This window comes from Sander vitreus, chromosome 3, assembly GCF_031162955.1.
Source record: "Sander vitreus isolate 19-12246 chromosome 3, sanVit1, whole genome shotgun sequence".
Lineage (NCBI taxonomy): Eukaryota > Metazoa > Chordata > Actinopteri > Perciformes > Percidae > Sander > Sander vitreus.
The window spans coordinates 21,950,645-21,968,399 of record NC_135857.1 but is presented as its reverse complement, the minus strand read 5'-3'; the positions used below and the strand labels follow the sequence as shown (position 1 = coordinate 21,968,399).

The following is a 17,755-nucleotide window of genomic DNA, read 5'->3' as shown; positions in this document are numbered from 1 at the left end:
AAAGCATATCTTTTATGAGTTCAATCATATTAATTGCATTTGATGGTAAGAAAATGCTATATATGTTGCGTCTTGCTTCTACGTTTATACAATTGATTATTTCTCCATACCAGGTTAATAACAAACTTGGTGGAAGAAAAAAATATGTTTTGCTTACACACGTCCAACGTTTGTTTCCGGGTGAAGAGGACAGGAAAGAGGTCCGAGTGTCATTTGATTTGAACACATCGCTTTATTTCCTTTCTCTTTAGCGTATGTTTTGTCAATAATATAACAGCACAAGGACAAGGAGCATTTTATATATCTCTCCACAAGTAAGGCGACTCGTTGATTTAAAATCCTTTTTTTGATGCAGAAACAGCCTACGTCCCTATTATCCGTTAGCATGCTGACTAACCGGTTAGCATTTGGAAAATGATGTGCACGCATTTGGCGTCATATCTTGTTACAGATTGACCTACAGAACGACGGTTATTTCGGTTAACCATATAACTACGTTATTGTCGTGAGGCAGTCACAGTCATATTTTCGTTGTATCGCTTTGTATTATGTTCTTTTTGTAATCACCATGTTATTTAAATCTCAATTGTGTGTTAACGAAATATTCGCATTTCCCGATATTGTATTGCTTAAGCGTCGCTGATAAGGATTTCATGAGACAGCGACTGTCATATTCTCTTGGTCAGTAGGAAGCGAGACAACAGCGGGGACAGCACTGTTGAACGAGAGACGCCAACTTGTCACTCTCTTTCCTCCTAGACGGCCTGACCTGCTAAATTCTTGGTTGACATGGCAGCCAATGGAGCAAGCTGTGAACAGCCACAGAAACGTGCAGGAGCCAAAGACAAACAGAATGGCAAGTCGACAGGTTGGTAAACTTACAGTAGAAAAGTCAAAACTCCTCTCTAAAGTCTCCCTGAAAAGTTTAGCTTGTTTTGTGTGTGTGCCGGTGTATGGATGTGTGTATGTCATTGAATGTGTATTTAGGTGTCTGTGTGTGTAGGTAGGTATATATTCATTTATTTTTCTCTTGGTTATGTGTATGTTTGTGCATATGTAAGGTGAATGTATCTGTATGTATGACCAAATATATACATATAGACTATGACAGTAACATCTATGCTAGTACCTACTTTATTGTGTTATATGCACTGTGTTTTCTGTTTTGGTGAAGCACAACAAAATGTAAAGGTTTTAAAAACTGTTAGGCTGTTGAAAATATGAACTGGGCTAATGGTGTGTATTGACACAATGGAGTAAAAAAGAAAAGTTTCACTTATGTTATCTCTGATGACACAGAACGATAACTACCACCACACGGTTTGAACAAGTCATAAAAACCCTGATTAATTTGATGTTACTTTCAGTTTTCAAAGGTGCAAACAACTTGGCCGACAATAGAATAAGAACCAGAAACAGATTTGTTAATGTCACATGTATCATGTATTTAGCATTACCAGTTCAACAGAATGCAGTAGATACAAGTATTACAGTATGTGAAGGTGATTGCAATACTGTTTGTTCTTCAGACTCTTCAGTAAGAGAGAGGCGACAAAAAGATAAGGAGGATCGCTTGTCTCTGGTGGTATGGAGGAGGCCAGTCACCACACTACATTATTTCCTCCTGGAGACCCTTATCAAGCTAAACGAGTGGACTTTTAAGTAAGAAGTTAAACAGGTTTTTCTAGTGTGCCTTTATTGTCGCACTACGTTTGCCAGGATGTTTGTGCTTGCTCATGCTCGTGACCTTTAGTTGTAATTGTTTTTTGTGTGACTCTGTATTTCTCACCAATTGGTAAAACATACCTAAATAATTGTTCCCTCAATGACATTTTGTTCGCTTATCTTCCTGTCCAGGCTTTGGCAACGACGAGGCACAGTGTTCTTAGTTTTGGTGTTATGTTCTTTGTTCTCCATCGCCTACTCCACTGAGGGAGCACACCAACATGTAAGGCTTGACTGATTTTGTTATTTTAGTGATGTTAATAATCAACAACACCATTGCTCCATCACCAGCCTGTTTAAAGGTTAAAGATAAGTCACTCTTTATCTGCCTTAAAACAATACCCAGAAGAAAGCTTATGTTGGGAGATAGTGAGGTCTGTTGTCAAGTAACCCTTGATCATCAACAGTTGGTTGAACGTTATGTTTATGAATTCCTCTGTGCAGTGGTCCATTACAGTTCAGTTAAAACACAACAAAGCCTCAATATAGAATTCACATCTTCCTAGATTACTCACATTTGTAATATTAAAATGTATATTTAACTGACTAAAGGTAATTTAGGGTATACAATGATGAAAAAAAATGTAAATTTTAAAAAAGTCACTAAAATCTTTCCCTCTTAAAAACAGCTGATATTAATTAAGAAATAATAAAGTTATTCGTTTGGCCATAATCATACCAATGACAAGAGCTCTTATTATTATTATTATTATTATTATTATTATTATAATAATACAGACAGTGAAAGACTCAAACTGTAATTAACTAATGAAGAATTGCCTTTTTAAAAACGAACCTAATTTAATGAGCATTTCCTGTGTCCTTTGGCTTCTAATCAGTTTTTTTTTTTTTTTTTTCTTTCTTCACTGAAGTATGTTAATTACCTGGAGAAGAGGTTCCTATGGTGTGCCTACTGGGTAGGCCTTGGCATCCTGTCCTCAGTAGGCCTTGGGACTGGCTTGCACACTTTTCTCCTCTATCTGGTAAGATAAGACTTTTTATGGTTTGGCAAAAGTGTACACACCAGTTCTTGAGCTGGGTTAGTACAGAATATAGAGACACTGTACAAAAAATATATGAAAGGTTGCACTGCATTAAGAAAGTGCTGCAGTCCCAGTAGGGCGCATGAGAAAACATTCAAATAGGAGAAAGCCACCTCATTTGGAAGGCACTGTGGCTATGAAGAAGTATTGCATTTTAAGATAAGCAACATAGTAGTAGTGTGAAGCCTACTATGAAAATATGAACTGGGCTATGCTGGCTCTAAATAAAGTTTAGATTAGCTTGAGCATGTGTAGATGAAATAGTTGAATGAGCAGCATGTACAGGTGCTGGTCATATAATTCGAATATCATGAAAAAGTTGATTTATTTCAGTAATTCCATTCAAAAAGTGAAACATATGTATAATGTATACGTTCATTCCACACAGACTGATATACTTCGAGTGTTTTTTTTTTTTTTTTTAAATTTTGATGATTAGAACTGACAACTAATGAAAACCCCAAATTCAGTATCTCAGAAAATTTGAATATTACTTAAGACCAATACAAAAAAAGGATTTTTAGAAATGTTGGCCAAAATTTGGGGTTTTCATTAGTTGTTAGTTCTAATCATCAAAAGTAAAAGAAATAAACAGTTGAAAAAATCAGTCTGTGTGGAATTAATGTATACATTATACTTTTGAATGGAATTACTGAAATAAATCAACTTTTTCATGATATTTTAATTATATGACCAGCACCTGTAATTGTAATAGCAAAAGAAAGTAGCAGGAAATGTCTGTCATTGATAAAGTAATTCAGTTGCACATCTGTAAGTTCACACAGACCCAATAAATACATGTACATTTTCACTTAAACCACGTCATATCTTATCTTCCTCATGTTTTTGTCAAGATGGTACCCGTTTCTACATTTACATATTTCCGGGGAAAACTGACTCAGCTGGCCCGCATGCCACCCATATCTCAACAGTCAAAATGCTGCAAAAATGATAATGGCTGTAAAGCAAAAGTGGTAATCATCAGTATCTGGTCGCCTGTACTCCTCATGAGTCAGGATGTCCTGTTTGTATCTACAGTATGCAGGTTTTTTTAGATGTAAATTACATCTGATTCACCACACAATATTTTCTTCCAGATAAACCTGCATAAATGACATGAAACTCATTTAGCATTTCGTCAAAGCCCATGTGTGTCTATCCCTGTAGTTGCCAGAGGATGGTGTCACAGTCTTCTACTTTAAACTTGTTCCATTTTGTCACCCATCATTCCAAGGCTAACCAAAAGTTAAGTGTAATTTTTTCCCTGACATGCAGTCACAGAAAGACTGTATGACTGAGTCACCAAAATGTGTGTCATTTGTCTTGGTTGTGGTAAAAAGGAAAATCAGAACAGTGCAATATAGTTGCTTTAGGCTGATAATATGGCTTCTGTTCTGTAGAACTTGTGCAGATGTGGGCCAGCTGGATGAGCTGTTTCCATCATAATGAAATAATGGGAAAAGAAGTAACTGTGATCTTCCTGTTTTTCAGAAAGATGATGTGCACTTCTTCCATTAATGCTTTACAGCTCACCGTGTGTTTGAGCAGTTACACTGTCTTCTATTGTCTTGTAGTCTTCAGTTACTTCATATACCGTGTCCAACAATAATTTAATAGTAGTGGTGGTTCATGCTGTATATTGTGTGTGTGTGTGTGTGTATGTGTACTTGTGTGCATACGTGTCCTCTGTGTGTATTATGAACTGAAAAGGCGTAACCTCATCCACTCTCCCCTCTCTGTGAGGGAGGTGTCTTACTATAAGTAGGCACCACCGTCTCCTCCATATGGAACAACCTGGCATTTGTTTTTCTCATTTATTTTTTTACAATGATCAGCTTTTACTTTTGCGATGGAGACTATTTAAAAGCCTTTTTATTTATATATATATATATATATATATATATATATATATATATATATATATATATATATATATATATATATATAAATAAAACTCCTTTTTTGTGTCCCATAAGCATTTGATGGCCTACTGGAGGCTCAACTGATGAAGTCTATCTTGTGATACTCAACCTGATATTGCACATTTGGAAATTGTTAAAATTCTCATCAAAAATATTGTGTCTAGAATGGAAATCAGTCCATCCAAAATGTTAGTAGCTCCTACCCTCATGTTACAGCAGAAACGTCTTTTTGTTTGTACACTTAGGTAAACCCATTCTTTTGAAATTCAGGAAAATCATACTATGTCTCATTTTTGCCATTGGCAGAGGGAGGGTTCCTGTGGTTCAAGTAGCTAGAATGTAGTGCTTTGAATAACTATTAACTTTACATCATTAATTGACCAACGACGCTGTTATTTCCAATAGTTGTTCAAGGGGTTGTGGGGCAATGCTTTCGGAGAGGTTGAGGACTCGGAGTCAAACCTGTTGAAAACGGGGTTCAGCTCTCTTGTCTTTTCCCACTTCCTCTCCATTACACCTCCTGCCCTCTCTCTCTCGTTCAAAATAAAGATCTCATTCATATCTTATTCCCCTCAAGATATTATATACAGTAGCCTTTTCTCTAGCTTCCATTTTCGATGCCCTTTTAAAACCATCCCTATCCCATGTCAGAAAGGCATGTTTCTTAAGAGCCATCAGGTTGCTATTAATCCAGAGTGTGGATGTTCAGGATATGGCGTACCTCTCTGAAGAGAATGATGTGTCCATACAAAAGTTAATACATGGAGTGACAGTCTCTCAAGCTGCCAATGTCCTCTTTTTATGTGACTCCTACTGCATATACCGATCCGGAAATTCTGTGACCAACCATCTCTCAATTTTTCTCAGAAAAGTAAAAGCCTTCTTTCCATTGTTGGCCACATAATGTAAGTTGTCTGCTCAAAAGAAGAATATTTCCTGTAGCCCTGTTCACTAAAACTTACTTTATGTTCACAGCTCCCATCACTGCTGCCTACTCAGTGATGATGTCAGCCATATACAGAACTCTCTCCCCCAAGTGTTAATTTTGAAGGAAAAACCACAAGTCCCACCTGGAGAGTTGCACTGTGAATTTACCTCAAGCCTGAAGCATTAATAGATAGACCCATAGAGAGGATGAGGTCATCATGCTTGTGGGAAAAAGGGGATTCACTCACCAGTACGATCTCATGATTCATCATGATGTTTTGGAGCTTATTGCCGTGCATCTAAGTACTGGATTCTAGTGAAAATAATGTGGTTGAAATAAGAGAATATACATGCTCAGACATTGTTGCTTTTACTTGTTTACTTGTCTTTTTGATTAGATCACCTTTTAATTAAAGCTTCTTTCAGATTTCTCCCTTTAATGGTGATGTTGATCCACCCCTTTGTCCATTCATTTCTTTGGATGACTTTAGAACAAGATCTCTGGACTATTAATGTCCAGTGTGTATGATGCACAGAGGAGGATTCCTAAATTTGGTAACCAAATGCTACTATCGGGTCAAAATGAAACTCAACCAACACACTGTGTTTTTACTGTGTAGGATTTCCACAAAATGTGCCCTGGTTGTTCATAATGCCTAGAGGATTAGATCTTAACATTTTTGGTGATACACAGGAAACGCACCCAAGAACTTTCCTATTGCGCCATCCACAGGTCAAAATGTCAAAGCATATTGCCGTAAACTTTCCTGATCTGATTCATGCTGGTAAGGGGATAAACCATTTTAACACCCTATAGACCTTCCTGTTGCATCACCTTCCCAATAACCTTTACATATTTAGATTCATTAGGCTGCGTTCACTCAGGGTCAATGGGGGTAGTGCGTTTAGGTCTGGCCGGTGGGGGCCACAGGGGCGAGCTGAAAAACTGCGGCGAAAATATAGACAGCTTCAACTTTTGGAGAAACGCTACCCAACGTCACCATGTGCGGTAGCCATAAATGTCTGTTTTGAGGCAGTGTGAGAGAGTGTCTCCATCGCTGCCACAAGAACATTTTAAAACACTATGAGGGTAAAAAACGAAACGCAAGGACTTAAAGATGCTCTAAGCGATGTCACGTGTTTTTTTTTTTTAGGCTACATTTTTTGTCACATACAGCAAACATCTCCTCACTATCCGCAAGCTGCCTGTCCCCTGAACACACTGTAAAAGAACGCGGTCTCTGTAGACAGCCCAGGCTCCACAAACAGCAACATAAACAAACTGTCCAACTTGCACCACGAAACATAACAAACAGAGTTCCAGCGTTCCAGCCAGTAACCGACAAGAAGGATTTTGGGGTGGTGGTTGGGGGGTTAGTGCGCGGAAGCACAGAAGGGAGGGGACGGCACCTTTTAACTGCCCAAGAATTTGTGTAACAGCTGACCGTTTCCTGCAACAAACTCCAGCACAAAACACAGTCCCTCGTCTCTTTTCTTTCTCTTTCTCCGTGGAATTAAGCTGCCTTCAAGTGTGGTCGGAAGTGTCAAGATTATTTAAAATTATCTGACGGAAAACTATAATTGTGAAATTATTAAAGTGTTGTTATTCAAGTCTACTTGTGCTACATTGGGGGTTAAAGAACACCACAGGACATTATACAAATGAGCCATTTAAGTAACACACCCACCACCGCACAACTGTGGTAAATCGCTGGACTGACCGATCTAGTGGGAATGAGCCCTTACTTCTTACTGGTATGGCTCTAAGAACAGTACAATTGTCAGTATGTTGATAGTTCTATCCAGCAATTTAGTATTGTGGGTTGTAATAAACTTTTTAGCTTCAGGGGACCACGAGCTGGGCATAGAAGTGGTTTATTTGCCCTGAATGCAAAGAGTTGTGCTTTGCTGACTTTGGTTAACAAAAAAAAGTTTTCCACAGGGCTAATGTATTACTCAGATCTGTAGTTCTGAGTAATTCTGAGTATCAGAATTTGGTTTCAGAGTTTTACTCACAGCTTAGTCTTTTGTTGTAAACACTGACTTGTCGTGTCATGAAGAAATACCATTATGTGAAGTTCTGTTTGGTTTGAAACAGACTGTGTTGTGTAAACGAAAGAAGCCTCTTGTGTGCTCATACTTAGTGGGTGGAGGGGTACTATGGGGGAGCAGTTGCAGTCAACCCAGACTAATTGTGTGCTGTCCATCTACTGTCAGTGTTGCCAGTATCCCCTTAAGGAGGCATAATGGAGTAGCTGTGTTGTAGTTACAGGTGGGCTAACTGTTATTGAGGCCAGGTGGCTGGGCCTAACCAGACATCTTTACAATGATAAATGATGACATACCTACCTGTCAGAGACTGTGACTCAGCTACTTTTGGTGTGTGTCTGTACCTGTGGGCAGATGAGTCTGTAAGCACGCAAGCTGCGTTTAATCAAGCAACAGCAGATTCAATTTAACATATACTTGTATACGTCTGTGCAATATAATCATACATCATTGTTTAAGGTTCAACAGTTACTTCATACTTGTATACACTGCCAAGTACACCTGCCTAAACTTAACCCAGTCTAATACAACAGCCAACATGCTAGATGTACCTAAAATAAAATGGCAACTAAGTGTAAGTAAATTATGACATACGGTGCTGGCAATATTTAAACCTTTATCCATTTGAAATGCCAGCTGCTGTTGAGAATATTCAACAATACTAGACTAATAATCATAATTGTAATACAGTCTTAAATATCCTTTTACCCGTTGCAGACTCTGTGTTTATTGTGTATCCCATTGCTCAGTTCCCCCAAGCTACAGTATTTGCCACATTTACAATGAGGGCACATGTCCATGTGTTTCATGACACACGTTGGACAAAATTATTGCATGTGCCAGTAAATGTCCTAGTGGTTTCCAGTCCATTAATGCAGCTCATCTTATCTGTCTGCCTCACCTCTCTTAGGGTCCTCACATAGCATCAGTAACCCTGGCAGCATACGAGTGCAGCTCCATAGACTTCCCAGAGCCTCCCTATCCAGACCAGATTGTCTGTCCCCAAGGTGGAGGGGTGGAGGGAAGCATCTCCCTCTTCTCAATCATGTCAAAGGTCCGCCTGGAGGCCTGCATGTGGGTGAGTCACAGTTTGAATAATGATACAATACAATGATCCACATAGAAAAATGGCAAGAGTGTTTGGCAGTGCCAGCAGTGGGTGGCATTGTGATAGCTGGAAACTTCATTCACCCTCATTTCAACATGCCTATGCCAGGACAAAAAGGTCCAAAGAGCTTGTCTTGTATCTTACACTCAGCCAAAGTATGTGTTCCTTTACACAAAGCAGTCGCGTGTACCAAAATCAAAAGTTTGTGATGACATGAATAAATCCCTGTGGGTTTATGTGGGAAATAGATAAGCAAATACTAACATAGAACTTTTCAAATGGTGCTGGTTTAGGGGGCAGGCACTGCCATCGGAGAGCTGCCTCCATATTTCATGGCCAGAGCCGCTCGTCAGTCAGGAGCTGATCCGGAGGATGAAGACTACGAGGAGTTTGAGGAGATGCTGGAGCAGGCCGAGGGCGCACAGGTCAGAGTCTCACACACATCTATTATGAGAAGCATTTGCTTGTTCATTTCCAATATTATAACTCCTTTTTTAGCAGGTCAAATACATGGGCAAAGAAACATTTAAGAAGCATTACTCACCCCAGTTTTCATTTGATTTAAGTGGAAAAGGTGACACCTTAACATATTGTGTATTATTTTTCATTCAGTATAAGAATATCCAAAGAGCACAAACACAAGAAAACTGTGAATTTCTTTATCCCCCAAATTTGTCACATTTAGTGCGAAGGGTAGCCCAGACTCAACCTCCTGCCGTTCTGTTTAAAACACGCAGCACCTACACTGAATATAGTCGTATCTATCCCTCTATTTAGTTCCATTGAGCACAGGTGTTTACACTTTACCAACCCTCCCAATATGAGATGATCATATCTGATTTGGCCTCATCTTTATAATGCACAACTGACCACGGAGCCACTATCCAGTGATTAGTCTTAAAGTGCCATGTGATTTTAGCGAAGTCCCTCCCTCCTTAGATTTCCAGTAAATCTGTGTGTTTGTGGGTGAGTCACCCTGAGCACAACTCCCCCTTTAATCATCCCTCGGGCTTCGCTCTCTCTGCCTCCCTACTTCTCTCCCGCCTTCTCTCTTTTCACCGGCCTCTAATTTGAATGACAGAGAGTTCTGTTAGGGAACATGCTCACATGACTGGACTCAGATGCTGAGTCAGCAACAGAAACCGAAATCAGAGCAATTGTGTACATTGTCTCCATGACCGAGTCTCACTTCACTGGTTCTCAGATGAATAGGCTAAAAAGGCCAACCTCACATGACGTGTCTTTCATCATTGGAATGTATTCAGGATGTATCCACATGTGCATTTGTCATAGGTTTTCTAAGCAACCATCTCACAGACGAGTCAGAACACTTTTATTAAAGGACAATTCCAGCGCAAAACGAACCTAGGGGTCAATAACAGATGTGTACCCACTCTGTCGTTCTCTGGGATATGTTTTCATGCTAATCGAATGTGTTTGTAGCTTGAAATAAGCTAGCGCGGACCGCTGATTAGCTTACAACGCTAGTATTCGGGGCACAGGGAAAGTAAAAACAAATGGCTTATTATACCACTAAAAAGGCTCAAAATATCACCACACTTCAACAGTAGCATAGTGAGGGTCCCTACATGTTAACCGATGCATTGAGAACTTTGTAAGTGTACCGACAGTTTATTAAAAAGATAGATTATCGCGTTCTCGTATACAGGGAGCTACTGTTCTAAACTATCTTTTTAATAAACGAGTGGGTACACATCTGTTATTAACCCCTAGGTTCGTTTTGCACCGGAATTGTCCTTTTTAAGACTTGAGGACAGAATTTCGTTAATTTACATAAAAATATATTGAGATTTTTGAATTGCACTTTTCAAATAATTATCAATGAATTACACTGATGATTATTACCTTTTTAGTGGCATAGACGACATTGGACTAAAATGACTTGGCCTCACTGGCAAGAAATGAGATGCATTAAAACAAACGTGAAAAAAAAAACTAATCAGAATGTGTCACTTGTAAGCCTCAATGCTGCATCTTCTGTGTTTTGGGGGGATATTTACAAAAATCTGAATTAAAAAATATGCACCACAAACATTTACTACATAAATAATTGACATAACTGAAATAAGGCAGGTTTGAAGATGAAAAATCAAATGTATTTTAATTGTGGAGACTAAGACTAAACTAAATTTTAAATTGCTTCCAAAATTGGCATTGATAAGAGGCCAGATTTTTAAAGTGCCTCTTAATCTCCCTTCTGCATTGGCTGTGGTCTTCGCAATGTAACCACAGACATTTCACCCCCACAGGGATGGAGATAGGATCAAATATCCTCTGCACTTCTGTACCACACAGTTTTCAGCTGTAATGCCACTAAAGAAAATCTTACAGTACTTACTATTTTTACCACAGTACTCTCAACAAGACTCTTGTTTCTTGTAATAATATTGCAGAGAACACTTTTGTTTGGTGGAAAAATCACACATATGTGAGAAGTACATGGTTATTAAAAAAAAAAAAAAAAAAAAAAGGGAGATACAGTATGTGTTTCAAGACACATGTATTTAAAAAAAGAAGTGTTGCATTGTGGTAGAACAAGTTTCTACAAACCATGGATCATGAAAGTCAAATTTAACATTTTAATAAAACAAAAAAACCTACCCATTGATATCTGACAGCAGTAATGTGTGTTTAAATATATATATATATATATTTTATCTGTTTGCAGGATTTTGTTACAAGAGCAAAACTGGGAGTTCAGCATATGGTGCAGAAAGTGGGATTTTTTGGGATCTTGGCTTGTGCCTCTGTAAGTTGAAATTTATTGGAGGTTGTTTATAATGTCCCTGCAATTTTTATACATGCATGATCAAAGTTGAATGTTGTATTCAAGATGCCTTTTCTGATTTCAAGAAACGTTTGTCACTGTTGATGCAAATATACATTGAAGGAAATTAACCTGTAACCTGACACCTGTAACAAGGCCGGTTTATAAGACTGTGAATCAGCAATATTGTCTGATGTGTATGTATGTGTTATAGATCCCTAATCCTCTCTTCGACCTGGCTGGAATAACTTGCGGCCATTTCCTGGTTCCCTTTTGGACCTTCTTTGGAGCAACTCTAATTGGGAAAGCCATCATCAAGATGCATATACAGGTCAGTAGCCCAACTCAGTGGTTTATCAGAGTTGGTTAGAAACGAGCGAAGGACCAGTTCACATTTAATTACACCAGGTTTTTCCATTTCACCATAAACCATACAGGCACACAGCATCTTGGCTTCGAATATGACTCATCTTTTGTTTCATGTCACCACAATTATCTCTCCACATTGTAATAATGCATGTCAAAAAAATTGACTCATAAGAAAAAAAGGGTATGCACCGCTGACTGATTCACAATCCCCCACAACCTCAAAATGTGTGTGAGAACTAAGATTAAACCTAGCAGCTTAGATCATGAGTTGGTGGCTGTGAGAAACTCTTAATTGTGCACTTCTGGTTAACTCTTTCTGACGGTGCTCTGGTCCTTTGGGGATTCCTTATTCTGGTTTTAGCTTTGGGATGCTTCCAGACCATATAAACAGGCTCCAGATGAAAGGAGGGACGCTTTTAAGAAGTATTTAACGAGAGTTTTTTTTTTTTTTTTTTAAATCCACTAGATCAAATAAATGTGTTTTTAAATGTGGAGTGTATTGTTGAGTCTGCCACACCAGTGACTAATATAAGCCTATACTAAGAGAGTCTGTCTGTGCCTGCGGGTGAGTCGCTGAGTGTTGTGTGAGTGAACAAACTAAACCTATCCGTCTCGTGGTGGTATCGGCCAGTGATCTCACTCTAAGGCCTTTGAGACAAAGGGGCCCGTCGTGCAGCAGGGGTTATGGAGGATGTAGAGTGGACATGAGAGGGTAGACATTATAGAAGGAAATTGAACACACGGTAAGAGGCTGCAGGAGGTCTCTTTGTATTATTGTTCATTTTTTGTACCTTGATCCTCTTGGGCATCACGTGTCATATCCTGTCTGATTTTGTCCAGGGGGGCCATGTGTCATGCTGTTTTAAAGCTGATCAGTTTCAGGACTGGAGAAAGAATATTGTGGTTTTGCCCCCCAAGTTTGGTGCTTTGCAAACCACACAAAGCCCTTCGCAGCCCAAAATTGAGCTTACTGCCAGATTTGATTTTTGTAATTAGTGTGTCTGTGACAGTGGCCTGAATTTCCCACAGCTGTGCCGCTAAAATTAATAATCTAAATATGTCTAGCTATCAATATATGCTTGTCGTATGTGTTTCTTAAAGACACTTTGTTGTTTTGTGAATAATGTGTTCCTCCTAAACTTTTCTGATGTCCTCTCAAACACTTATACTGTTATACAGAAAATATATATATCATTTTATTTATAGAGAAATGTTCTGTGTTGTATACCTTTTGCATATAGTCAGAAAGCATTGGGTTTTAAAGCTTATTAATCTCTTTTTTACCTACAGAAACTATTTGTTATCATTACCTTCAGCAAGCACATAGTGGAGCAAATGGTGTCACTCATTGGGTAAGTGTGTGTGTGTGTGGGTAAGTGTGTGTGTGTGTGTGTCCGTCCGTATTAATCAGGTACTTTGTGGAGTCATTGTCTTTCCCCTGATTTTGTGGTTGGCAATGCATTTGTAAACATTTTAAGCACTGATTGGAGATCCTGTACGAATAAATGCTTTCACAGCATGGGTGAACGTACATGCATTTTTCTCCCACCCCCACATGCGATCCATATCTGCAGTATTGGTGGTCAGGCGTGTGAGGTACCATCCGAACATGTTGATCTGACTCACCAAGTTCAGCTTTGACTGGAAGATTTGTGTCAGTAAGGCGGGAAACACAATCCTAGACATAGGGTGAAAAAAACTTTCTATGACTGTTAAACTAATTTCAGGTTTAGCCAATTTATAGGAATTAAATGGATGGTAAAATTAGCTAGTGTAAAAATAAAAAAAAAAATACAGGTTAGTATTTTTTTTTTTTAGTCAATTCACGAATTGTTATGAGGTGACATGTTAAGAAGGCCAGCAAAGAGTTTAGACTTCAGACTTAATGTTAAGTTCATGATTGACTTACATGTCCATAGGAACTGCTTAATCCTTATTGGGAATTGGCTGATGAATGTTCACTTCTATGTATGTCCAGGTAGTAACTTTGACCATATTTGCACCTGAATCTATGATAATACTGACTGTCCAGTTTCCTTTTGATTAAAAACTAAAGTGCAGGGTTCTTTCCCATGAAATTCAGCCTTTGGTGACTTGCTATGATGGATGCTTCAGTGTTGATACAGAATGTTTTTTTTGGCACTTGCCGTGTGTATATTTATGTGTGCTTGCATGTAAAGTGAGAGAGATAACAAGAATGAGCCAGTCGAAACTAGTTAGATTTATTTGAAATCAGCAATTACCCACTTCCCTTTTGCGTTTTGTTTAGTAAATTGTCCCCCTTTCCCCCTGTGTTTTTGCTTACTAAGTCTAGACAACATGTTTATAAGTCATAACTTTGGATAGAATGTATTCAGTGGGAAGGCTGTGTTGTGAGTGTATTTTTCTTTTCATGGGAATAATGCGTTTTGCATCATATAGATTCCTTTCAACTGTCACCACTGCTGTCTAAACTGTAAAACACCAATTCCTTTGCATGACATGAATTGATAAAAAGGTATCCATTATGATTGGCCCCCTGGTGAGCTAATCCACACTGCCAAATAAGGACATGAGCACGCCCTGATTAGATATCTTTCTACCGAGAAGGCAGCAATGGTGGAAAAGGTGATGACATAATGTCGACTCACTTCCTGACTGAAGGGGGCTGACAACGGGTCCTATAGAGGGTTGAGGAGTATAAAAGGAGGGCTGAAGGGTTTCTGCTTCATTCCTCTCTGCTGTCTGCTCCTGCTCATAGTACAAGTAGAGGAGGAGGAAGCTCCAGGATGGGCTTCAAATGTAGGATGGGGCCTTCAGCAACTGTTACAAGAATGCTGGTTGACCGGTAGATCAGTGAGGACCTTCGGTAGTGTTCGGGGAAAGAGAAGACTTAATGAACTGCTTTTTGAGGCTCTTGTAGAGAATGTGTGTTCAGGGTCTAAAGTGTTAGGTTTTTGGCTGCATGTCAAAGGAAGGGTTCTTAAAGGGTAAGTGAATTCATGTTCTTCCTCCCTGTGTCTTGTGTTTCTTTTCTTTTATTGCCATTCTGTGTGGATGTATGCGGGGCCGCAATGTCAGGTCTGTGCCCAAAGTGGGACCCTCACTCCAGAAGCCCTTCAGTCAGTACCTGGAAGCACAGAGGAACAAGCTGCATCATGCTGGAGGAAGTGCACCAGCGGTAAGAGCAATTATTATTATTATTATTATTATTATTATTATTTTACAATGCACCACTTTTAAGTGACAACCTTATTCTAAATCACCACAATGTGACTTTTATTGATGGATTTATTTAAGATTAACCACAATCTGTATGTAAGCCTTTTGTACTATAGACGAAAAATAAAGTTGGGATCTTATTTTAGTACAGCCCAACCAATACTTGATTTTTGAGGTTAATTTTGCCTTGAGAATTGGGAGTTCAGAGAGTCCGATTTTTTTACATAATCGCATAACATACATTTTTTATAAAGTTCCTTAAATTTGGTTATTAAAGAATTGTGACTAAGATACGTACTGAGCGTATCATTTCACAGTTTAAAATGTATATAATTATCAGTGCTCTCTGGTGGACAAAGTATGTAGTATTTTGAAATGACCTCAAACATATCTTTGGCATTTCTGTACTGCAATTTCTTACTTATAGGCCAACATATGTGGTGATACGCAATATATTTGCAATAAAATAGTATCAGAGGATTTTGTCAGTCTAGCTCTGGTTTTTGGTTAAGATCAGTCTTCATGGGTTGAATTCTGCAAAAGGGGAAAGTTTGTCTTTATATTTGAATACCATTTTCTTCATGTACTACTGTCATGTATGCAGGTTGCCAACAATATTCACAATAACTCATCATACCTGGATTTGTGTGCTCATGAACTGTAATATTCCAGTATGGTTTTATGATGATAATGTATAGCATATGCACTCTTAATGTTGGGTTTCCAGGATGAGAACTGGCTGTCGTGGGTGTTTGAGAAGGTGGTGCTGGTCATGGTCTGCTACTTTGTAACTTCCATCGTCAACTCCATGGCTCAGAGCTATGCCAAGCGCCTGCAGCAGCAGAGGCACTTGGAGGAGAAAACCAAGTGATGATGACACCAAGCAGTACAAACATCCAAGTGACTGTGTACCTGCTGCTGCTGAGTGTCTTTCACTCAGCCACAGCCACTCACAACTTAACAACAAACCTCACCCCCATCCATTCTCAGAGGCTGACCACTCAAAAACCTGGCACTATTTGTTGTGTGTGTGTGTGCGTGTGTGCTTTTGAGGATGTAAGTGCTGTTTACTGTTTGTCCCTCTTCAGGTTTTGTAGTTCTTCCTCTCATCTCACTCTCTAGGTGTGTGTAGTGCGATTGGTTCTATTGCTGATAGCTTAACATGTTACTTTAACGCTAAATTAACCATTAAATCATTGACCTCAGAAGTAAAGCTGCGTTTTGGTGGTGACTGCTGTGTTCGTGCAGTGGCCATCAGATGCTATGCCTTATGCAAGACGGGAAGGTCGGACTTCCCTTGAATATAGTTCTTGACTTATTAACTTGATTTTAATTTAATTTTGTAACATTTGTGTATGGATGGATCTTGACTTGTTTGTACAGTGTGCAGGTAACTGCTACGGATGGTTTTTCTTTTCAGGGTTTAATTTTCCTTATGTTTTTGTCCTGTTGAATAGTAAGACCAATTTGTCCTTTTTTTGTATCTGGACTTGTCAGTTTAAAATAGTGGAGGATAAAAGCAATATCAACTTAAAAAAGTGTGGTATTGATGGTTTGCACATTGTGTAAATATCTTAATATGTTTTTGACCGTATGCGCAGATGTATTTCTATTCTAATAGTCTGTGTGGACATGAGTTAACTTGAACCAAAAAAAAAAGAAAAGGCGATATCATTTGTAAAGTGACATTGTACTCTCAGCTAACTAGTCCCATTTCTATTCTGTACATTTAGGTTGAATCTTGGATCAGATCATATATAAAACATGTAAATCATGGCACTTGTTTCCAAGTCTGAGTCTGTCATTTTTTTGTCTTCTCTTGTAGTTGAAGATAATCTCTTAAAGTGTGATGTTTAAACTGTTTTGTTTTTTTAAACCATCATGACAGATCAAATACTTAATTTTCTCTGAGAAATGATCATCCTTAAGGTAAGTGAACAGTTTAGCACTCATCAGTTCTTAATAGTTCTTGTAGTTCTTTATCTGTGCTGGACTTTTGCATGCGACTATTTTCCCGACTCCTAAATACCCTTCTCCCCATGTTGGGAGGAAGTTCTGCCTGAAACCTACTTGGCAGATTCTGCTCGTCCCAAGCTTGTGGATAAGATCACCTTCTATATTCTCAGTCGTGAACACCTTGACACCACTACCCCATCGCGTCAGCTAGCTTATCAGACTGGTGTTGGCTGTTAAATTAGCACGGCAACAGCGGTCTGTAAGCTGGCTGAAGTGTTGGCCTTCTGCATTTCATTGGTGCTGCTTGGCTCATGCCAAAACTGCATTTCAGCTGGTCCATTTATGCCAATCATCCTACTTCTGGAAATACTATTATGGAAAATATATTAACAAAGTGCTGAAAAGCATATTAACTGATGCCCTTGTCACTTTTCTTTGTTCATTATTACTAAGCATGCCAAATTGAACATGAGCCGCTATCCGACCAGAGGGATTTTTGCAGTTCCTAGAACATAACGTTCCTAGAACAGTTTTTTTTCTCCTCTTCGGACTGGACCAATTTGGGGATTATTAAGTTCCTCTGGCTACAGTTCCTGTAACTCTTTCAGCTCTTACTTCAGGGCAGGGTCTTTTCCCTTTTCCGCATAAGGTGCTTTCCGACCGTATA

General features: G+C 38.9%; 1 protein-coding gene across 4 annotated transcripts; it reads left to right on the top strand.

The window, feature by feature from the left end:
* The first annotated feature begins 165 nt into the window (after positions 1–165).
* On the top strand, positions 166–16,908 carry vmp1 (vacuole membrane protein 1). 4 transcript variants are annotated; one of them, XM_078246509.1, is made up of 12 exons: positions 166–314; positions 760–868; positions 1,530–1,662; positions 1,858–1,948; positions 2,598–2,708; positions 8,577–8,744; positions 9,068–9,199; positions 11,464–11,544; positions 11,777–11,893; positions 13,222–13,283; positions 14,992–15,091; positions 15,860–16,908. In XM_078246509.1, exons 2-12 carry the CDS (start codon positions 790–792, stop codon positions 16,001–16,003), a joined length of 1,218 nt encoding a protein of 405 aa, XP_078102635.1. In that variant the 5' UTR covers positions 166–314; positions 760–789; the 3' UTR covers positions 16,004–16,908. The 4 variants fall into 4 exon arrangements, with proteins under 4 accessions (XP_078102635.1, XP_078102637.1, XP_078102636.1 ...); XM_078246511.1 differs by having other exon boundaries at positions 690–868; XM_078246510.1 differs by having other exon boundaries at positions 687–868.
* Positions 16,909–17,755: the final 847 nt, after the last annotated feature.